General features: G+C 41.2%; 1 protein-coding gene across 19 annotated transcripts in view; it reads left to right on the forward strand.

The window, feature by feature from the left end:
* The window catches only part of AIG1 (androgen induced 1), a 314280-nt gene that overhangs the window by 91190 nt on the left and 202102 nt on the right, over positions 1-20988 (forward strand). Inside the window, exon 4 of one of the 19 annotated variants that reach the window (XM_045499867.1) lies at positions 11367-12549. The exons of the other annotated variants lie outside the window; for them this stretch is intronic. Within the exon in view, the coding sequence (XP_045355823.1) occupies positions 11367-11378 (12 nt within the window). The 3' untranslated portion in view covers positions 11379-12549. Of the gene's footprint in view, positions 1-11366; positions 12550-20988 lie in introns of those variants that run through there. 19 annotated transcript variants of the gene reach the window in all.

Genomic DNA, 20988 nt, shown 5'->3' on the forward strand with positions numbered 1-20988 from the left:
GAATCGGAAACAGGCTCCAGGCTCTGAGCCATCAGCCCAGAGCCTGACGCGGGGCTCGAACTCACGGACCGCGAGATCGTGACCTGACTGAAGTCGGACGCTTAACCGACTGCGCCACCCAGGCGCCCCAAGGAGAAGCACTATTGTTATTCTGGGCTCTTCCTTGGTTGCAAAAACAGATCCCTGAACCTTTCTCTTCTGCTGATTACAAGTTTAAAGCATTGTCAATGGAGTAAATGTACATTAAAAGCAATAAATAAATAAATAAATCTTTAAACTCTAGAAAGATTGCAGATTCTCAGCAATGCTATAAGAGGAAGAACCAACCATGAGACAGTGTCTGTGCTTAGTGAAGACCTAATTAATGTTTATAAAATGCTTTGAGAATGCCAAGCACTGCAGAAGTTTGGGTATTATTATTGTTATTATCACGGATCTTTAAGCATACATGACCTAGATATTCTCATAATCACAGCAGTTGTTCATTCTCCGTATAATTAATAAGGAGATACAAAAATAAACCCCACCTCTCTTCATGCTTGATTTGTCAGTTTTTCTTATTGTATGTCACTGATCCTCAAGAGAACTTTAATTTAGGTAACTATTTATTCCTTTGGATATTATTTTGACATTTGGTAATTACTAAAGTTTTTGTACATCTGTCTCCGAAGAGAAGGCATTGAATACTGCTTGGATGATCATTGGTTTTGCAGGAACTCAGATTAGATGTTATTCTTTTGTTAAATAACACAACTCTGTGCCACCCTGATATGGGATATTTCATAAAATAAGCTGTTGGTCAAAAGAAGACTATCTCCTTTTTCATATGAATAAAGCTGACCTTTCTCATTTTCCCAATATATTCTAAAGTAACTGGAAGATATTTGTAAATTTTCAAAATAAAAGTAAGACTGGAGCAGAGGTCAGAAATTTCTTGGGAACCACTTTCTAAAACTCCCAATGGACCTCCCAAAGAAAACAAATAAGACCCCAAAGACCCAGGAACAAGAAAGAGAGTTCCATCCACAGTGGGGCAGATGCTTTCACAGTTATTGCATACGGTTCTCATGTGTAAGCTTTTTCATGTCCAGTTTTACCGATCATAGCTTTCTCCTTGTGAATTTTCATTGGCTCAATCTCACCTTCTCAGTAAAGCCTACTCTGAGCAGCCTATTAGGTATTGCCAACTACTCCCATATCCCCAGAGTCCCCTCGCTGTCCCTGCTCTCTGTCCCCCTCCTGGCACTTACTATCCTTGACATATTATACGGCTTTACTTTTATGTTGTACTTATGGCTTATTGTCCGTCTTCTCCTGCTGGAATATAATTTTCATAAGAGCAGGGATCTTTGTTTCAGTTACTCATTTATTCCAAGCGCCTCAAACAGTGCCTCTACATAATGGAAATCAATGAGTATTTGCTGTATGAAATGAATGAATTTTATCAATATTCTATGTCCATGTTTTCTCTTGTTCTCTTCTCCCCTTCTTGGTCTTTTCCTTTTCATGGTAGTTGACGGAATACAACCCCAAGCCATTCACTTCTTTCCTAGCTTGTATTTTACGTCACTCTCCCATCTCAGCTGCACTGCAGCAAAATCTTAGACATGACTTGCTATCCCCCCTGGGGGTCTTGTCGGTTGGTACGTATCATATTGCTACTACTGCCTGAGAAGGCCTGAAATGATGTCCAAAAAACACACCATGGTCCCTGGAACATCCGAGAGTTACAGACCAGGCAAATCATATCCTGGGTCACATTTACTGAAAAGTTCTTCCCTATATTGATTATTTTGTCTGGGTATTAGTTGTTTTTTTTCTCTAGGGTAATAGACCATGGCTTTTTAAAGCAATTTTCTGACATCACAAATTCCTGTGTAAAACTAATTTTCCACTAAGGGTAGAATTCAAGGCTAATATCATTTGGCATACACTCTGCCCTTTTTCTTGCTCCACTGAATAGATGAGCAGGCCCAGCAGTCGTTTGAGTTCATCATAAGGTCTATAAATTATATGCAGATATTTTGGGGTCAGCAAAACCCAAAGTGTGGTTTACTCAAGCTCCTTTACCCCTAATCCTTAAATCCATAGATATTTCAAAGTAAACTTCATTCATATGTTTCCCATTCATTTGCCCTTAGTTCTTCATAGCTGGGGGAGAGGAGGGGCCAGGCCCGAAGGTGTTGTCTTAGGAACTGGCTTCCTTCTTCATTACCACAAATAGATCATTCATTAGCCACAGACCCAACTCGTTGGCAGAAGTCCATCCCTATATCCTTTCCAGTTTCCTTTTAATTGAAGCTCCAACCTTGGCAAGCATCAGCGATAGCTGCCAAAGAAAGTGAAGTAGAAGCACAAAGCTGCATTTTCTATCATAGAGGCATCATCTCTAAACTTGGGAAGTGGTTCTAAAGATCAGCGGGTCCATACACCATGTGGCACCTAAATGACCTGAACAGTATCTTTGCAGATTCTCTTTCAGTCTCTGCTGGGCATCTCCGATGATGGGACTTCAACAGTGGACCAAGACCATGGAGTCTTCAGCTTAGGAAAGACTCTCATAAGGAACTGAGCCTTCTGTTCTTTCCTCCAGCCCAAATTGGCCCAGTCCATTCATCCATTCCACAGGATTCAAATACCAGTTGTCATTGTTTTCCTCATGTTCTCTTCCAAGAGGATCTCGCTCTTCCCCATAACTTCAGTCTCTCTTAAATGTTGGTCATTCCAAGTTGGTTCTTCCTGTTCCATCTTCTAAGGGGCATCACGCTCAGCATTTGACACAAGGACCTTGAGATGAACATACTGTAACAAATTCACTACGTTAACCCCTCACCCCATTACCTTAACCCCTTCCCTCAGTCTTGTTACTCATCCCATGTTGCCACTTGAGTAATGACTGAAGCATCTAAAAGCTCCTCTTTCTACCACATCCCTCACAGTTAGTTGGCATGTCCTATTAGATGTACGTCCAAAGTAGCTGCCAAAGCTGCCCCGGCCCCCTTTTCTCCACCATCCCGGCTTTAGTTCAAGGCTTCATCATCTCTCAACTGAACAGAGGCAATAGGCTCATCTCTTATCTTCCTGCCTCCGAGCTATCTCCTCACCAGGACTTTCCCCGCACCACTGCCTCAGTAACCTTTCTAGAAGATCTGAAGTTCTGATGGTTCCTTGCCACATTCCCTTCCCAGACACCACCTGTGAATGAAGTGGTCCCGAGTCTCCTAGGCATCTGAGTGGGTCGCTTCTCCCTGCCCTCAGAACACTGTTCTGACACCTATGATTTCACTTATCACATTATTTGATTAGTATTTATTTACTTGTTTATTCCCCTAATGGGCTATGAGGCCGTAAGGGGTAGCAACTGTTGTATTTTTTCTCCCATCTTTTCCTCCAGAACCGAGCATATTCTCTGGCATTACTGCATACACAGTAAATGTTTACTGAAAAAATGGAATACAGGTCTTTACCATCATGCTCAGTCTCCCCTGACTAGGCTTCAGCTTGTCTAGATTCGTTTTTATAGTTTCATATGATTTGGCAAGAGCACAGAGAGCAATTTAGCCATCGTCTTGGCCTATTAGTGCTGTCCAAGCTCCATTAACTCTTTTTGGCAGTTTCATTATACAATACACTGAAACTTCCACATCATTTTTACCCGACCAGTGGGTAGCTTAGCTAACATTTGAAGTTGTTATTTTGGTATTTTATAGACAAAATGTAGGACCTCTAGGTGTATTTGTAGTGTATTCCACCTTGTTAAACTCAACTAGAATACAGCATGAGCTCTGGGGAAGCCCCAGTACTAAGACTTTGAGGGTCATTAAATATATGTTGGAATTTAATAATATGATTGATTTCTAAAACGCTGTTTTGAATTGAGATGCCTAAGTTTATGCCACTGAATCGAAGCTCCTTTGGAGGCTACTGCTGTGAGTAAAGTCAGTAACAAAATAACTGATTATTCAGAGCAATAAATTTTAACCATCTTGTAACCGTGCTTGGAGAAGATGGTTGATTCCTCTAGACAAGACAGGTACTTAGATAAAAACTACGTATGTGGTGGCAGAAGAGATTGGCTACTGAAGATTATCACTATGTCCAGGGATAATATAGAAGCAGGAAACTAATGGAATACGTCTAGTGGAGAGAGAGTGCTCAGACAAGGGATCTGGTGAGGAAAAGTGTTATAAGATGGTATTGGCACCAAGTGGATGGTAGATTGGGGACAACACTCACCTTCGAAGGATAGGTGTTGATTTTTTCCAAGTTGGCTGGGAAGTCTAGATATCTAGAGATCCCAAGGGGTCATTGTGTTGGTCACATTTAGGTAAAGTGGGAAAAGAAGCCTTCCTGAGGGTCCAGAATCATTGTCCGAAATCCTTACGTTGGCACCAGATCATGAAGACAGCACAAATCCTCATCTCATCTCATCCTTCTTTATCCAAATCAGGTTGAAAAATGATCAAAGAAAAGCAAAGAAAGACTGTGACAACCCACTAGAAAATGTTCAACCCAACTTTTTTTTTTCTGTTTGAATCTGAACCTAAACTACCAAATTTGTCCACAAAATGCCTGGTCTTTTAGAAATACTGGGTAACTTCCCTGGGCCTATTTATACCTCTTGTCAAGGTGAGGCTTCTCCAGGGAGTCTCCAGTGTTCCCCTCTGCTAAACTGCAGCCAATACAGAATGGCAGTGAAACCTGCCCTCCAGGACATTCCAGGACTGAGTGTGCACCCAGCCCTCATCTCCCAGTCAAAACCCTCTTTTTGCTCCAAGTCCTCTCATGCATCAACTCTCCCTTATATCATAGAGCTGATCACCCCTTCTCTATGAGCCTCTACCCCACATGTGCCTCTATTATAGCATCCATTGTGCTTTACTTGTAGTATATTGTTACATTAGTCTGGAACTGGATGTTCGATAAGAGCAGGCACATGCTCTTAGCTCCCTCCCATAGCCCCATCTTCTGGATCAGTGCATGGCACATAGTGGGTCTCAGAAAATATTTTTGAAGGAATGAATGAATAATGATGGAGGGAGTACATTTCTATCGTATTTCCTTACTCTCCCAGACTGGTAACACTTTCTGAAAAGGAAATAAGATTATTTTCTCCAAGTGAGCTCAGGCCAGTACTTAGGATCACCCTGTAATTCTCTATGTTTCATACCCTAGTCCTTCAGTGACCCATTTTACCGCATCCTTGTCAAGCTCACTGGCTTACCATTTTCGAAATCAGTCTTCCCCTTTTCCACAGAAGAACTGTATCTGCTGGCCTTCAAGCATCCAGTATAATACCTTGTCCAGGCTCACACAGCTAGCCGGCTCCCTGGCTGGAAGGAGAATGCTGAGCTCACTGACCCCATCATGCTTATTGTATCCAGGGCCTCTCTCTGTGGAGCTTTGTTAACATCTAGTGAAGAGACGCCTTTCAACATGAAATGTCATTATATTTTGCAAACATATTTCTTCAAGACACTGATAAATATTCCTGGCATTTTAGATTATTTTCCTTTTCATCTATGCAAGGGTGACTTTTTCCTATTGTCTTACCATATCCATATCCAGAGAATGAGCATGCCCTTAATGATCTAATTAATATTATGTTTTAACCTAGTTGCAAGGATTAGCTTTGATGGGTGGAAATGTTTCCCTTAAGGCGGCCCCTTTCATCCTTATCAAATACATTAATCCGTGTGACCTGGGAATATATCAAATTGTCTTCTATGTCCAAGTGCCACTCCTCACATGCTACTATCTATATGTGTTAAGATACAAAGATTGAAGTTAGTAAACATCCTTTTCTATGTCTACCCTGCTACCATGCACATCACAGAGCGTCTTTGTTGTTCGATTCTCTTTCTCTGACCGGGGTAACCCCAAAAGCCACTCCCTTTCTGTACGCAGCTCTTCTAATAGATGCAGACATGTGACAAAGGGGAACTGAATCAAATGACCTCTCGAGTTTTCTCTCTTTTATTCTCATTCTGTGAAAACGGTTTAGTGTAAGTGATTTGAGAGGTTAGTCAGAATAAAATTCGCTGTTCAACGGTCTTTTTAAATTTCCCTACTGAATCCCACTAGTGGGGAGCTTACAGCCTGTTGTGGAAATTCCTGAGATTGGCGTGGAAGCAGATAGTACAATGCCGGCCACTTGATAGGCTGGATAAATGTCAGTTCCGTCAAATAGGATATGATAGGAATCTTATGGAGAAGCCAAAATTTCCCTAGAGCTAATGACTACCTTACTGTCATATACAAAGTTACAAGCTAGCGTCACACCTTGTCTAAAGCTGCAAGGAAAAATGCTCCGGTGGAAATCTTGTATTTTTAGCAACACCAAATTTGTATATACTTCTAACATAAAAGTTAATGAAATTCCTTTAAAGTTTATATAAAAGTTCAGATATTTATCCTTGGACGTAGAATTCGCATCTCCCTTATTATTTTTAAGCATTTCCCCTCACTTGCACCTTTTGTAAAGAACTTTGCTTCAACTCAGAATTTGACTGCTGATATTCACACATATGGCAAATATGAACTAATCGGACCACAGATATTTTGCTGCATTCCACGGTGTCTCATTTATTTGTTTAATTTGCAGCCATAGCAACTAGATTCCACTACTTCAGGCTTTTACACAGACCTGCAGTCTGATCAGCCTGGTGGAAGTCTGGCACTCAGTGCTCTGCTCAATTGAAGACATATGCGCAAACTCACTTACCACGTTTTTTAACCTGGTTTTCATACTGGGCAGATATTAATATTTGCGTAAAGTATGAAAAGCCACCTTCTGCAAGGAGAGTAGGCAATTAGAAGATGTTGTGACCTTCTTTTCTGAAACATTTCAAATCTGAAAGTTTTCCTGGCATGCTTTTCAGAAGCCCATCTGACTTTGAAGCAGGCTGCCTCTCCACAGAAGGCTCACTCCAGCAATGACTAATGGATTGACCTGGTGCCATGCTAGCACTGCTCCACGCATGCTGCTCTGCACAAGACGAGCATTTGGAAATGACCTTGAAAGGGAGTCTTGCCAAGCTAATGAAATATGGGCCTTCAAGGAGTGCCATTTCACAAGCGGTTTCCAGAAGGGTATTCACAGCATTGTCGAAACTGGGCTCCTTAATTTGGTATTGGTTTACCACGAGTGTTTAACATACACAAGGAATGATGCTCCTTCTTGATTTTATGAGTTGTGCTTTGTTACAGGTTGGAAAAATTAGGTAATGGTGAAAACTGGCATCCCAGTGTTGTTCCTCTTAAGGTGTTTTTGTTTCAAACATTCGCTGGAGGAAAGGAGGATGCTCAAAGGGTCCAAGTGTAAATAAGGAGATGGGAGTTTAAAATGAAGGATAAGCTGCAAATGGGGGTCAAGGTGGTGTTCGTGGGTAAAGAAAAGATGGTAGGAAGAGGTACCTCTCTGTACGCAGTTTACTGCCCAGTTGATAGGATTCCAACTCACCAGATTTCGGTTCTAGGAGGACAGTGTTCCTTTATCTCAGTATGCACACCGAGAGTGCATAGTCTGTGGTAGTTGTTTAAAAATGTTCATCGCCGTTGACATCAGTTGTTGCTATATGGCTTTCCATTTTAGTGAGTGATGTATTTCTGTTGGTGCACAGAGTCTTTTTTTTGATTGCGCTTCTCATGCTGGTGAAGTTGGCTGACATTTCAGGATCTGTGAATGAAGCTGTGCTTTAACCTTATTTGGAAGTCAGAGATCAGGCTCCTGGATTCATATGATTTGGAAAGGTCCCCCTCAGGTTCTCCTCCTGTGACCTCGCTTCTATAATCATGGGTAGCAGAGACAGTCCAAGGTCAGGGCAGTCAGGTGGGATGTTAGAAGAACAATGGGGAACAAGTCATATTCTCTTAATTCGTTCTTAATTAATTATCTTCATTCTTCGTTAGTTTGCTGAAGCCAGCTCTCAGATCTTTATACAAAATTAGATTGGATACTTCTTTTAAAAAAAAATTTAGCCACTCTAGAACTCTCTGATGAGATTGCTAAAGACCTCTGGCCCTTCTTATTTCTAAAATACTGATAAATCTCACTAAGTAATCTTGGGAAACAAACATCTATAAGATCAGGGCAGCATACTGTCAATGGCAACTTCCCAGAACATTCCTTTTTACTTCATCTGGGATTTTTCAATAAGTAATTTGATATTTCTGTAAGTTTAAACTGGAATCACTAAAATGAAGGCATTTTTCCCTTATAAGCTCAAGCCTTCCAGACTCATCATTTTGTAGAGTTACATAAGTAAGCCATGCAACTAAGCTCAAAGTTTAAATTATAGAATATAGTTGTTGTAAAACTGTGCACGTTTTATGCAGCAACTTACATTAAAACCAGTAACATATTTGCAAAGCAGGTTTTGTAAGCAACAATTTATATTGAAATCCAGCTTGGTGATTTTTCATTAGATTTTGCTGAGGGTTATATGCTATATTATTCACTTGTGAAATCTTTTCTTTCTCAGTTGCTTATGTTTGGTAAGTTTGCTTGAAAAGTTCTGGCATAGGAATAGCTCAGAATGATGCCATTATCTTGCCCTGTTTTCTTTATCTGTCTGTATTTGGGTGATTTGCTTTAAATTTCAGTTCCATACCTTTTTTTCACTTTTAAATGTTTCTGTTGGAGAACACATTTTCCTAAATAGTCCTGATCCCTAGTTTAGAGCTTCATCATGTTAATATGACATTTTTATAATATTGCCTAAAACACTTATCAACTGCTTAAATAAAGAAAATATGAAAGAGGGGGAGAGAGACCAAAGAAGGGTGAGAAAAAGAGGAAAATGCAGCAGGGCATATCAACCAGAAAGAACATCATGACTTCTGGTACATAATATCGTAGATCACAGCTCACAGGAACCAAGAGATGGACTAAAAACACAAGGTCCAGGCAATGAGTTTTTGATGCCCTGAGAATCCTCGTGTCCTTGTGTCCTACTGACTTGGGCACTCAGCACTGCCTTTCTCTTCCTGATAATGCTTTTTCTTTTATCTTTTCAGTAAACATTTTAGATGTGAAGAAATACGGGAGTTTATCATTATTCAGTACAGAAAATACCTTCACCTTTAAGCTATATTCACAGTCTCACCATCCTATTTTTTAGAATCATACGAGATGATTTGTGTGTAGGTAAATAGAATGTAAAGTATTTTCTTTTTTTATCATTTATTTACTTATTTTAATATTAAATTTATTGTCAGATTGGTTTCCATACAACACCCAGTGCTCATCCCAACAGGTGCCCTCCTCAATGCCCATCACCCACTTTCCCCTCCCTCCCATCCCCTATCAATCCTCAGTTTATTCTCAGTTTTTAAGAGTCTCTTATGGTTTGGTTCCCTCCCTCTCTCAAAAAATTAAAAATAAAGTATTTTCTTATGAATAACTTCACTCTGCACCCATGCACAGCTCCTCCCAATTGAACAGGAGCCTTCTTTCCAAAGCCCAGGTAGAGACTTGCTCAACCTTTATTCTAACACTGACGGCATGTTGTCCTCTGCTTCCTTGTCTAATGGTTGTAAAAGATATCTCAAACATCGTCTGTGTACCTTATATATATTTCTACTAGTACACATAAGTGAAAGAAATATGACCCTGTATTAGTCAGGGCTCTCCAAAGAGACAGAATCAGGAGTGTGTGTGTGTGTGTGTGAGTGTGTGTGTGTGTGTGTGTGTACATATGGGGAACTGGCTCACATGATTATAGAGCCTGAGAAGTCCCAAGATCTATAGTCAACAAGCTGGAGACCCAGGAGAACCAATGGTACAGTTTCAGTCCAAAGGCCTAAGGAGCAGGAAAGCTGATGGCCCAGGTTCTAGTCCAAGTTTGAGTCCAAAGGCAGGAGAAGACCCATGTCCTAGATTGAAGGCAGTCAGGAAGAGAGAGCAAATTCTCCTTTCTTCATCCTGTTATTCTAATTAGACCTTCAGTGAATTACATGACTCCCACCCCCGTTGGGGAGGACAGTCTGCTTTGCCCAGCCTATTGATTCAAGTGTTCATCTCATCCAGAAACATCCTCACAAACACATCCAGAATAATGTTTAACCAAATACCTGAGGGCGCTGTGGCCCAGTCAGGTTGACACATAAAATTGACCTTTCCAGATCCCCATCAAAAACTCCTCTCTTCCTTTAAATGTCAACTCCATTTGTTAAAGGTCTGAATAATGCTGTCCTGTTTCCATGCCATTAAAGTTACACTAAAGTTGGTCAATGCTGGTCGGCCCAAGTCTCATGCTCAGAGGTTCTTAGGATTCGGTTCGGGATGGGGCCCGTGCACCACCTATATTCTTTGTAATGTGTTCTGAAGCACAGCCAAGTTTGAGGATCCTTGAATTCGTTATTCTCTAAGCTTCCTTGGGATTCAGTGAAAGTGGTTAATGGAAGAACACAAAGAGGGAAGTCACCCTGGCAGTGCCTGGAGCTGAGCTGAACGGAGGGCATGGTAAAGAGACGGACTTCGGTAGATGTGCATAACCAGGCTGACTTAACCATTAAGGCGTTGGTTACAAGGTGGCATCTCTGCCTCTTTTTCGACTGGGATAAAATACTGGCGCCATCCCAAGATTCTAGGAAAAATGAATCAATATTAACATTTCTTAAAAGATTAAAAGCATAGCACATGTGTCAATTATCATTAATCCTTGAAAATATTTATGGAGTTAAATGGTCTGTAACTAATTAGAGGTGGCAGTTAACAGGGGATATGGGTTTCCTCTGAGTTATATGAAACAAAATATAAATCTTTTTATATAGCCCTATTTCCTACAGAAAGGATTTTTGCTTATCAGTGGGATTTTTAAAGTTTTATTTTATTTTCTTGGATTTCATTCCTTTTCCATAAATTCTATAAGCAGAATTACAATGAGGTGAGTCACAGGCTTAACACTTTTTTGGAGCTTCTTCTGCCAATGCAGCTTGGAATATAGGGGATTTTTTTAAAGTGTGTTTGGGAAACTTGGGAAGGGGAGAGGCAGGGAGGGAGGAAAGAAGGAAGGAAAAACGGAGACAAGATATTTTACTTTAGACTAATTTTTTTATATTAATGACATCATAAGGCTTCCATAGTAGTTCATCAGTGTGTTGTACAAAACCCTGAAGTCCAAATGGTTTGGGTTTTTAAAGTTCATTCATGAGCTAGTCATTTGGAACTGAGAACACATTTTACCACAAAAATTCTGTTATATAAGCGGTAATTAATTTTTGAGGCTAGCTCATAATCTGTCCTCATTCTGTTTTGAAACTGAATGGCTGTGCCTTTACAGTGATAAATAGACTATACGATTGAAAATTTGTAGATCAAAAGAACATTAAGGCAAGAACATCAATTTTTGAGTCACTTACAGCTTTTCATTTGAATGCTGGTGCTGGAGGGAAAAGCAGATTTAATCTGAAGAGCCCACAGACGTTCAGAACATCTAATGTCGATATTCGAGAACACCAGTCATCCATCCTCTTCCGAGAGTCTCTGAAGCCACACGTGTGCTTCAGGCTGGTCACCAAAAAGCAACACGCTTAGACCATATTAATAAGTCCTCACTGAAGAAATGTCTTCTTTCTTTCCTGCAACAAATACAGATGGCACATGTACCATAAGTGATATGCTCCTCATCACTTACACTGGAAGGACACAGGAAGAACATCTCTCTGTGGAGCTTATGATGTAGTGGGCGAAGTAATCGAATAATAGTGCAAGTAGATGACCTACGATTCATCCATGTTTATGAAATATTATAAGATGAGCATTAAAGTAATACATCTGTACAAGGAGGAATGAAGATTTGTACAAGCTACACATGGGGATGGGAAGGCAAATCTTTGCCAAATACCTGCCAATGGCCAGCCACTTACTTACATTATCTCATTTTCTCTTCAGCGTGACCCTGAGTGGTAGGGACTATTACCACTATTTCACACATGAGCAGCTGAGACTCAGAAGTTAAAAATGTGTCCAAGATGGTCTAACACTCTGCACAGGGCCTGTGTACAAATCAAGCCTCCAGGACTCCAGGCACTTTCTGCCAGTCTGAACTGTCTGTTTTGCAAAATCACTCTGGAGATATTTCCTATTAGTTTACTCAGTAATTTTTTTATAAGTGTCTATGCAGTAATCTCCTAGAATTTAAGAGTGGAAACAATGTTGTATTTCCTGATGCTGACATGCTCCTTTTTGTTAATGCGAGCTGTTTCCACTTCTCTGATGCCACGTTTAATGTTCCCATGCACTACATAGATCCTCACCAGAAGGAGGGGGCATCAATCTGAAATGCAGAAAATTTTTCTGAAGCAGCACTTCATTCGAATACACATGTAAATTTAAACCCATCTTTTTCAGACCTAAATGTGAGACCTAAAACCATAAAAATCCTAGAAGAGAACACAGGCAGTAACCTCTTCGGCATTAGCCTTAGCAACTTTTTCTAAGTATGTCTCCTGAGGCAAGGGAAACAAAAGCAAAAATAAACGATTGAGATTTCATCAAATAAAAAGCTTCTGCACAGCAAAGGAAACAATGAAAAAAAAAAAAAACCTAAAAGACAGCCTATGGAATGGGAGAAGATATTTGCAAATGACATATACAAGAAAGGGTTAGTATCCAAACTATATAAAGAATTTACAAAACTTAAAACCTAAAAAACAAATAATCTAATAAAAGTGGGCAGAAGGCATGAACAGATATTTCTCCAAAGAAGACATCTGGATGGCCAACAGACACATGAAAAGATGTTCATCACTTACCATCAGGGAAATGCAAATCAAAACTAAATGCGATCTCACCTCACACCTGTCAGAATGGCTAAAAGTAACAGGGACGTAGTGAATAAGAAATACTCACGCATTGTTGGTGGGAATGCAAACTTGTGCAACCACTGTGGAAAACAGTATGGTGGTTTGTCAAAAGTTAAAAATAGAACTACCCTGTGACCCAGCAATCGCATTGCTAGGTATTTATTTAAAGAATACAAAAACTAATCCAATGGGATACATGCACACTTGTGTTTATAGCAGCACTGTTTGCGATAGCCAGGGTATGGAAGCAGCCTAAGTGTCCATCAACTGATGAAGAGATCAAGAAGAAGTAGTATATGTATACAATGGAATATTATTCAGCCATAAAAAAGAATGAAATCTTGCCATTCGCCATGACATGGAGGGATCTAGAGAGTATAATGCTAAGTAAAATAAGTCAGTCAGAGGAAGACAAATACCGTATGATTTCACTCGTGTGGAATTTAAGAAACAAAACAAACAAGCAAAGGAGAAAGAGAGAGAGGCAAATCAAGAAGCCAAGTCTTAATTATAGAGAACAAACTGATGAATACCAGAGGGGAAGTGGGTGGGGGATGGGTAAAATAGATGGGGATTAAAAGGACTGTGTTAAGTACTTGTGATGAGCACAGGGTGATGTATGGGAGTATCGCATCACTATATTGTATACCTGAAACAAATAAGACAGTATATTTTAACTAACTGGAATAAAAACTTAAAAATAAACCCATCTTTTTTTTTTTTTTTTTTTTTTGCTTTTCAATTTTAGGAAAGGGATTCATCTCCAGGCTAGCCCATCTTCATAGGCCATCTTTCTGTTGTTAACTGTGATGTGCTTTTTCATAGGTGGCTTTCTCCAGAGTGCTCAGTAAAACATTTTGGAACCTCACGCAGGCATTGTCTCCTCTCTGTGAGGTTTATACTATCACTTATTTGAAAACTCCATCTGTGGGATTTTTAGACATTTGTGGATGTCAGGATATCTATTCTCACTTGGCCAGGCCTCCCTGGACACTCCTGTTCCCTGTGTGGGGAGGGACCAAGCCAGGCTGGATGTGGTCACTCTCATGGCATGCCAGTGTTGCCGTGACTGAGTGTCTCTTGAATTGTTTGGTTAAACAGGGACTTCTGGTCTCTGCCAGAGCATAAACCCTGTCACAGCTGGATGAGGGGCAGTTGTCAGCTAAGACCCAGGACAGGTCTGGGCAGCTCCCCTCCCTCCTGGAGCCAGGTACCTCTATGCTCTGTGACTTCCTGTGTGGCCCACGGCCTGCATCAGGCAGAACCAGGACCCTCCATTTCTAGGCTAAGAGACAGGCAAGGATGCTTGAGCTGAATCGAATGCTCTCGATTCTTCGGTTCTTCGGGCATTTCTACCATAACATTGGAATTGAGCACATTGGCCGAATAAAGTTGAAATAAAAAAAAAAAAAAGGCAGCTCATTTGCAGCTTCCAACACAGTTTTCTCTCCTTTTCGAAACACCATACTTTTTTGGTCTGATTCTTCATTTTCTCTTGATTTCCACTTACCCTGAGCATTTTACTACAAGCTGCTGTGTTCTTTTGAGGAATAGCTAGAATACACATTATAGAAGAAATAGAAAAGAAATAGATATGACTTCTAGAGTGTCAATTCCTCAAAGCTCTCTTTGTGTCTCCACATGACTTAGTATTGATTGATGGTTAGTTAACTTAGTTTACTGGTTCTGGTTACTTAATTTAATTAATTAATTAATTAATTAATTTTGAGAAAGAGAGTTGGGGGAGAGGCAGAGAGTGAGGGGGAGAGAGAGAAAATCCCAAGCAGACTCCACATCAGCAGCACAGAGCCCAATGCAGGGCCCGAACTCACGAACCGTGAGATCATGACCTCAGTGGAAATGAAGAGTTGGATGTTAACCTACTGAGCCATCGAGGCACCTCCATTCTGGTTATTTTAGAGAGGACAAAGAAGTTGATGGTTCTGGCTTTATATGTTAATTGCACCATAAGACTTACCACTTTTCTTTTCCTTAATCAGGATTTATCTCTTGCATTTTCTTCTGTTTATCACTCCTAAATGCAATATAAAGGACCATGATCACAGCAGACATGCACCACGCTCCTCTCTCTTGCTGTACTAAGCACTTTTAGATATTGTCTACTTAATTCTCACAACTCTATTATCATTCCCATCTCACAGAAGTAGAAACTGAAGGTTAGAGAATTTAAGCAGTAAAGGGAAAAGCAAGGAAATAACGTTTCTCTTGGTAAGTGGGCAAGAAATGGCAGAACAAAGTAGGGGAAGAGAAAGAATTCCGTGAGAGAAATCAATTGCTTCAAGAATGACCAGTAACATGCAGAAGAGGACTGGGAAGAATCACATCTGATTTATAAGGGAATTACGCTTCCTGCTCTGTTGACCAGGAGGGAGGAGGCACATGCAAATGGCTGTTTTTATACACTAGGTATTCTTTCATTGGACATTATAATTTTAGTGGAGGGCGGGGGGGGGGGGGTGCTGCACTTAGAAATCTCTTTAATCCACATAAATATTTGGATAATTTCAATTATACAGTTTAATATATGGACAGAAACCTAAAGGTCTTTATCCTTCTGGGCCCGCCCTTGCCCTGCCCCCACTCTACAGAAACCCCAGGACCCACGGAGGGTTGGAAATGTGCTTGACCCCTCTACGTCTTGGCAGGTGACCCCCAGCATCTCCCAGTCATTACGGCTTCCAGGAGCAGCACCCAAGGCTCTCTAGGCACATCTGTGGCTCTTCAGAGCAGAAAGACAAAGAAACAGGGTCCTCTCTGTCCTTCAAGGTTGGCTCCATTGTGACCATACTCTTCAGCCTCCCCCCAGGGAATGAGGAAGAGTCACAGTAAGAGATTAACCCTTTCCTGGGTATTTGTTCTACAGATATTTGCTTATTCCTCTTGTGCTTGGGACCATTCTGGGCACTAACGTTGTTCCTCTAAAGAAAGAACAGCCAGTGAGGGGCGCTTGGGTGGCTCAGTCGGTGGAGCGTCCAACTTCGGCTCAGGTCATGATCCTGTGGTCCGTGAGTTCGAGCCCCGCATCGGACTCTGTGCTGACAGGTCAGAGCCTGGAGCCTGCTTCAGATTCTGTGTCTCCCTCTCTCTGCCCTTCCCCGACTCATGCTCTCTCTCTTTCTCTCTCTCTCTCTCTCTCTGCCAAAAATAAATAAACCTTAAAAAAGAAAGAAAGAACAGCCAGTCAAAGGAGAGACCATTAAAGCTCCAAGAACGGGTGAAGAGGGAAAGAGCTCCAGGGACCACTTTTGGGGAGCTGAAATTGGAAGTTTAGAGCAGATGTGAGGATTTGGGGAAGAACTTCCATTCGTGCTGAGTGTAGGGACTCAAAAGACCTGGCTTACCTGGGAGTGGAGTCAAAGATGGGGCATAGCTAGAGCTGGAGTTAGAGAAAGAAGCAGGGGCTGAGATCTTGGAGAGCCCTACATACCGAAAACTAGTTCAGGCTTTATCTTTCGGAAACAATAAAGCATGGGAAAGGTTTGCATGAGGGAGAGGATCCGATTTACATATTAGACAGGAAAAGGAAGGAAAGGCAGCCCAGGTGGAGGAACAGTATAAGCAGAGGCAGGAAACACCACCATATGTTTGACAAACTTGCATAAAGTGTGGCCCCACTACAGAAGAGGTGCCTGGAGGCAGTGACACTTGGCCGTGACTCGGGGCCAAGCCAGAAGCTCTCGGTGCCCCGGCCAAGGAGACGGAAGGCGATACTGCTAGCTTTGGGGGGTTGTTGAAGGATTTTAAGCAGAGATGAAGTGGGGTCAGAGCAGCATTTTAGAAGGCTTCCTGCCTTGGGGTTGAGGGGGAAGAAATGACAGGGACAGCCTGGGTTTAAGAGGGAGGAGAAGGCTGGGAATGGAGGCTTGGTCACTGCCCACCTTGCAGGGAGAAGACTGAGAAGGACGTCATGGGTGTGGGACACTAGCCCAGGGAAAAAGCAGGTGGAGGAGCCCAGAGGAAAGCACTTTGGGAAGAAGGAACGTACTGGGCCACACGTTGGTGCCATCAGACAAGGACAGTGACTGGCACGGGTACCAAGGAGCAGCAAAGTGACTACAAGGCAACAAGCCATAGGGAAAGAAGAGCCTGCCTGAACGGCAAGAAGCACTAACAAAACTTCCTGAATGTGGCAGTTTTGAGGTGGAGGAAGATGGACCAGTTCATCTTTCCCTTGAGTCACAAACAAGGGTAGATTGAGTGTTGCAGTTGAGGCGTAGGCAATTTTCCTTGTGAACCTCATTTTCTCCCAGGGACAGAGGCACTATTTCTGACATATGCCCTTAGCAGGGTCGGAAGCTTCCCCAGCTACACAAGAATGGCTTCTGGTGTTCTGCCACTTAATGTACTGTCACCTGGAATAAGTTTCCTATATTGATCTGAACGTTAATCTGTACATAATAAGGGCAGATCATAGGGGAATATGCAGAAAGATGGATTAAAAAAAGAAGTAACTTGTTTGTGCACTTAAAAAAATTTTTTTTAATATTTATTTTTGAGAGAGAGACGCACAGAGTGTGAGCAGGGGAGGGGCAGAGAGAGAGGGAACCACAGAATCTGAAGCAGGCTCCAGGCTCTGAGCTGTCAGCACAGAGCCTGGCGCAGGGCTCAAACCCACGAACCGCGAGATCATGACCTGAGCTGAAGTCAATCACTTAACCAACTGAGCCACCCAGCTGCCCCTGTGTACTTCTGGAAAGAGGAGGAAGACAACCTTTAAAATAATCCTTCCCATTCGTGACTTCTGATTTGTCAGCACAACAAAAGCAAAACAGAAACAAAAAAAACATGATTAATTGAAAGCCTGCATAATTTAGATTATGTCTTTGTTTAAAATGTCCTAAGAGGCACCAGCTGGCTCGGTCGGTAGAGTGTGTGACTCGTGATCTCAGGGTTGTGAGTTCAAGCCCCATGTTGGGTGTAGAGATTACTTAAAAATAAAATCTTTAAAAAAGAAAATAGATAAAATGTTCTAAAATCTGATTGAGATATTTAGGAAGCTTTGGGAATTTCTGTAGACATGCATTAGAACCATTTGCTCTGGCGAAAATTCTACTTTAGAAAACAAATGAAATTGGACTTGACTTGGGGAGCTAGTTCTCTGACCAGATATCATTCAAAGACACTGAACTGCGGGCTCCAGTCTGTGACCATCTTTCAAGATAAATGCATGCGGGAACCGGGGTGGGGGGGTGTTTCCAGAGGCTGCTGCCAAGTCGATATGATCATGAACCGAGCACGCGGTGACATCTTTGCAAGTGTGAGGGTACTAGATGAGACAGTGCTTCTCAGCTCCTTCTCGGAATTTCTCTAATCTTTCTGGCAATTAAAAAAAAAAAAAAATGAGAAAGAGAAAAAAACTCTTGAGGTGTATAAAATGTTATTAAATTTGCAGCAGTTGTCATGGTTACCCTGAGAATTTTATTGCTTTATTAATGTGTAATTCCCTTTATTTCTGGAAATATCATTATAATGAAACACAATCGTCTGCAGCCTCTTTACAGGTTTTGCCCCGTGTCTCAGAGACTCTCACCAGGGCTGTGACCAATGTGTGGTTTCTGGGCCACCTGTGTGCTGTTGGTCCAGGAACTAGGACACCATTGTTTAGGAAAAGACAACGTGAAGTTAATGACTCTTGAGAATCCCTTAGAAGTTCAGATCCTTCCCTAATCAAAAGTGCTTTTTTTTTTTTTTTTCCCTAGAGGAAAATGATCCAACGCTTGAGTCTTTTCCTAGCTAAAATAATTTGGGTTTTCTGCCATTAAAACATTTTTTTAAGTGATTGTTTCTACTTACTGACGTCGCTTTGGAGCATTCAGGAGATATGTGTCTGGTCAATTCTTTAAAAGCTTATCTTCCCTAAATTCATTTCTTGTATCATACAAGGATTTTTGAGAGACATCGCTAATAGAGGTTTTGGCCCAGTGTTTCTAAGTCTACTCTCCCAGTACTCAAGTTGAAGCTAAATATAATAGTTCAGTAAAGTCTTTCAGGGTAACTGCTTTTGGCAGATGCTGCTAGCCGATCCCCACATTTCTTTCTCTCCTTCCTGGGTGCTCACCAGACCATATTTGCTAGCATCCCTCGCAGTTAGGTCTCAACATTAGACTCGTGGACAGTGGAATGTGAGTGGAAGTTATGAAATCACTTCCTGGCCTGGCCTGTAAACACCGCCCACATAATCCTCCCATCCCATGTTTTCAGGCTGGTCGGTGACTCTGCCAGTCTGGACCCTTGAGTAACTGGATAGAGCAGAGCCTCATGCTCTAGGAACCTCTGTTGTCTGAGATGAAACAGTAGTGTGCTCTATCAGCTAGTGTTACCCTCGCTAAGGCACCGCTTATCAACATCCTTTCTAAGCAGCCATATAATCCTTGGGAGAAGGTTTTCATTCGCCAGTGTTTTCTACGGTTTCTCTCACAACCTTTAAGAAGAGACCGGCATTATAAATCCCAGGGCTCCTACGCAGTGTCCAATAAATTTTGCTGGTTCTGACAAGTGCCGGAGACCTGAACGGCTATGGCAGTAGTAGCTTATCAGAAAATATCATCAGACCCTTGTGACTTACGTATACAGGGAACCAAAGGAAACGAAATTAACCTTTTCTGGATACTTCTTTGTGCCAGGTACTGTGTTCGCTCCTCTGATATACGCAAACTTATTTATTCTCCCTAATTAATCTTCTGAGGAGCTCTGTTATTCCCATTTTGCAGGTATTTAAAGTGTTGTGTGGTTCTAGTAACTTCTTCATAGCTAGGGAGTGGCAAGGGAGGATTCAAATAAGTTTGCCTGGAACCAAATCTAGCCAGTCTTTCTACTTTGCTGCTTGTCGTGGTATACAATCAGTTAACTAAAGTCAGTTGATTATCATGCTCCAAGACAGAATGATAGCTAGTAATAACTGGAAACATATGCAGAGAACATTTGACTGTGATGTAGGAAACAGAAACTCTCATTAGATTTTTAGAAAACTTCCATTCGATTTATAATACAGACATTGTTGAGTTTTACCTTCTAACGTAATTAAGATATCAGAACAGCTGTTGTAACAGATACCGAAATAACAGTAGTTTAAAACTGGTGGTCTGCAGGTTGGCAGGCCAACTCTTCCTGATGAGGTCAACCAGGGCCCCAGGCTCTTTCATTTGGTTGCTTCTGCATCCTCTAAGGTTGTTCATCATCTGTGTGGTGGCAGATGGCTTACCACACCACATCTGCATTTAAGCCATGACGAAGGGGGTGTAAGAGAGGAGACAACACACATCTTTCCAGTGAAAGGCATGACCCAGAAATTCCACACAATCACTTTTGCTCAAAAAGTCGCATGGTCTTGTGGCTATCTAACTGCAAGAGGGTCTAGGAAATAATCGTCTTTAGCCTTGTGTCGATACTGTATTCTTCTAGAGAAAGGAGACAAAAGATATGGGGGGACAAATAGTAGCCTCTGTCACCCTTTCTTTTCCTTCTCGTGTTTTCGTAAACATGAGAATGAAAAAGATCCAAAGCAGCAGTAGCTGAAGAGGAAAGGAAATGAATCAAGGAAACTAAGTAATTCAAAAATTGAGTATCTCCTTTTTCCTTAACCTCTTCCAGCACATATGCTAAAAGAATCAAGAGTTAATGCCTACCACTAAATTGCCTTAAAATGGGCTATAAGTATTAAATTAAGCATTCTCTGAATAAAATGATTGCAACAAATTGAGGACATATGAACAAAAAACTAGATATTAAATCATATTAAGTAATTAGAATTCATTTCATTAGGTCTGACATGTGGTTAAATTATAAAACAAAACTTCATCTGGTAGAGATATTTGCTGAGGGGTATGTAAGTGAAATGATATGATGTCTGGAGTTTGCTTTAAAACACTCCAGGAAAAAAAAAAAATGGGACGGGGTTGATAAATAGACAAAATTAGATGGGGAAAATATTGTGAGTTTTTGTAACTGGCTAATAATTCATGGGGGTTCATAATGCTATTCTTTCTACTTTTAGGTATATTTGAAATATTCCATACCATAATAAAAAGTTACATAAATACTTGTTCCAGGAAAGAAAAGCGATTTTTGGCAGTGCTCTGATGTTCATATGAACTCATTTCTGTCCTCCAGTTGAGTGCATTCTTAAGTTTCCAGCATATTATTTATTCGCATGCATAC

This window comes from Leopardus geoffroyi, chromosome B2, assembly GCF_018350155.1.
Source record: "Leopardus geoffroyi isolate Oge1 chromosome B2, O.geoffroyi_Oge1_pat1.0, whole genome shotgun sequence".
Taxonomy (NCBI): Eukaryota; Metazoa; Chordata; class Mammalia; order Carnivora; family Felidae; genus Leopardus; species Leopardus geoffroyi.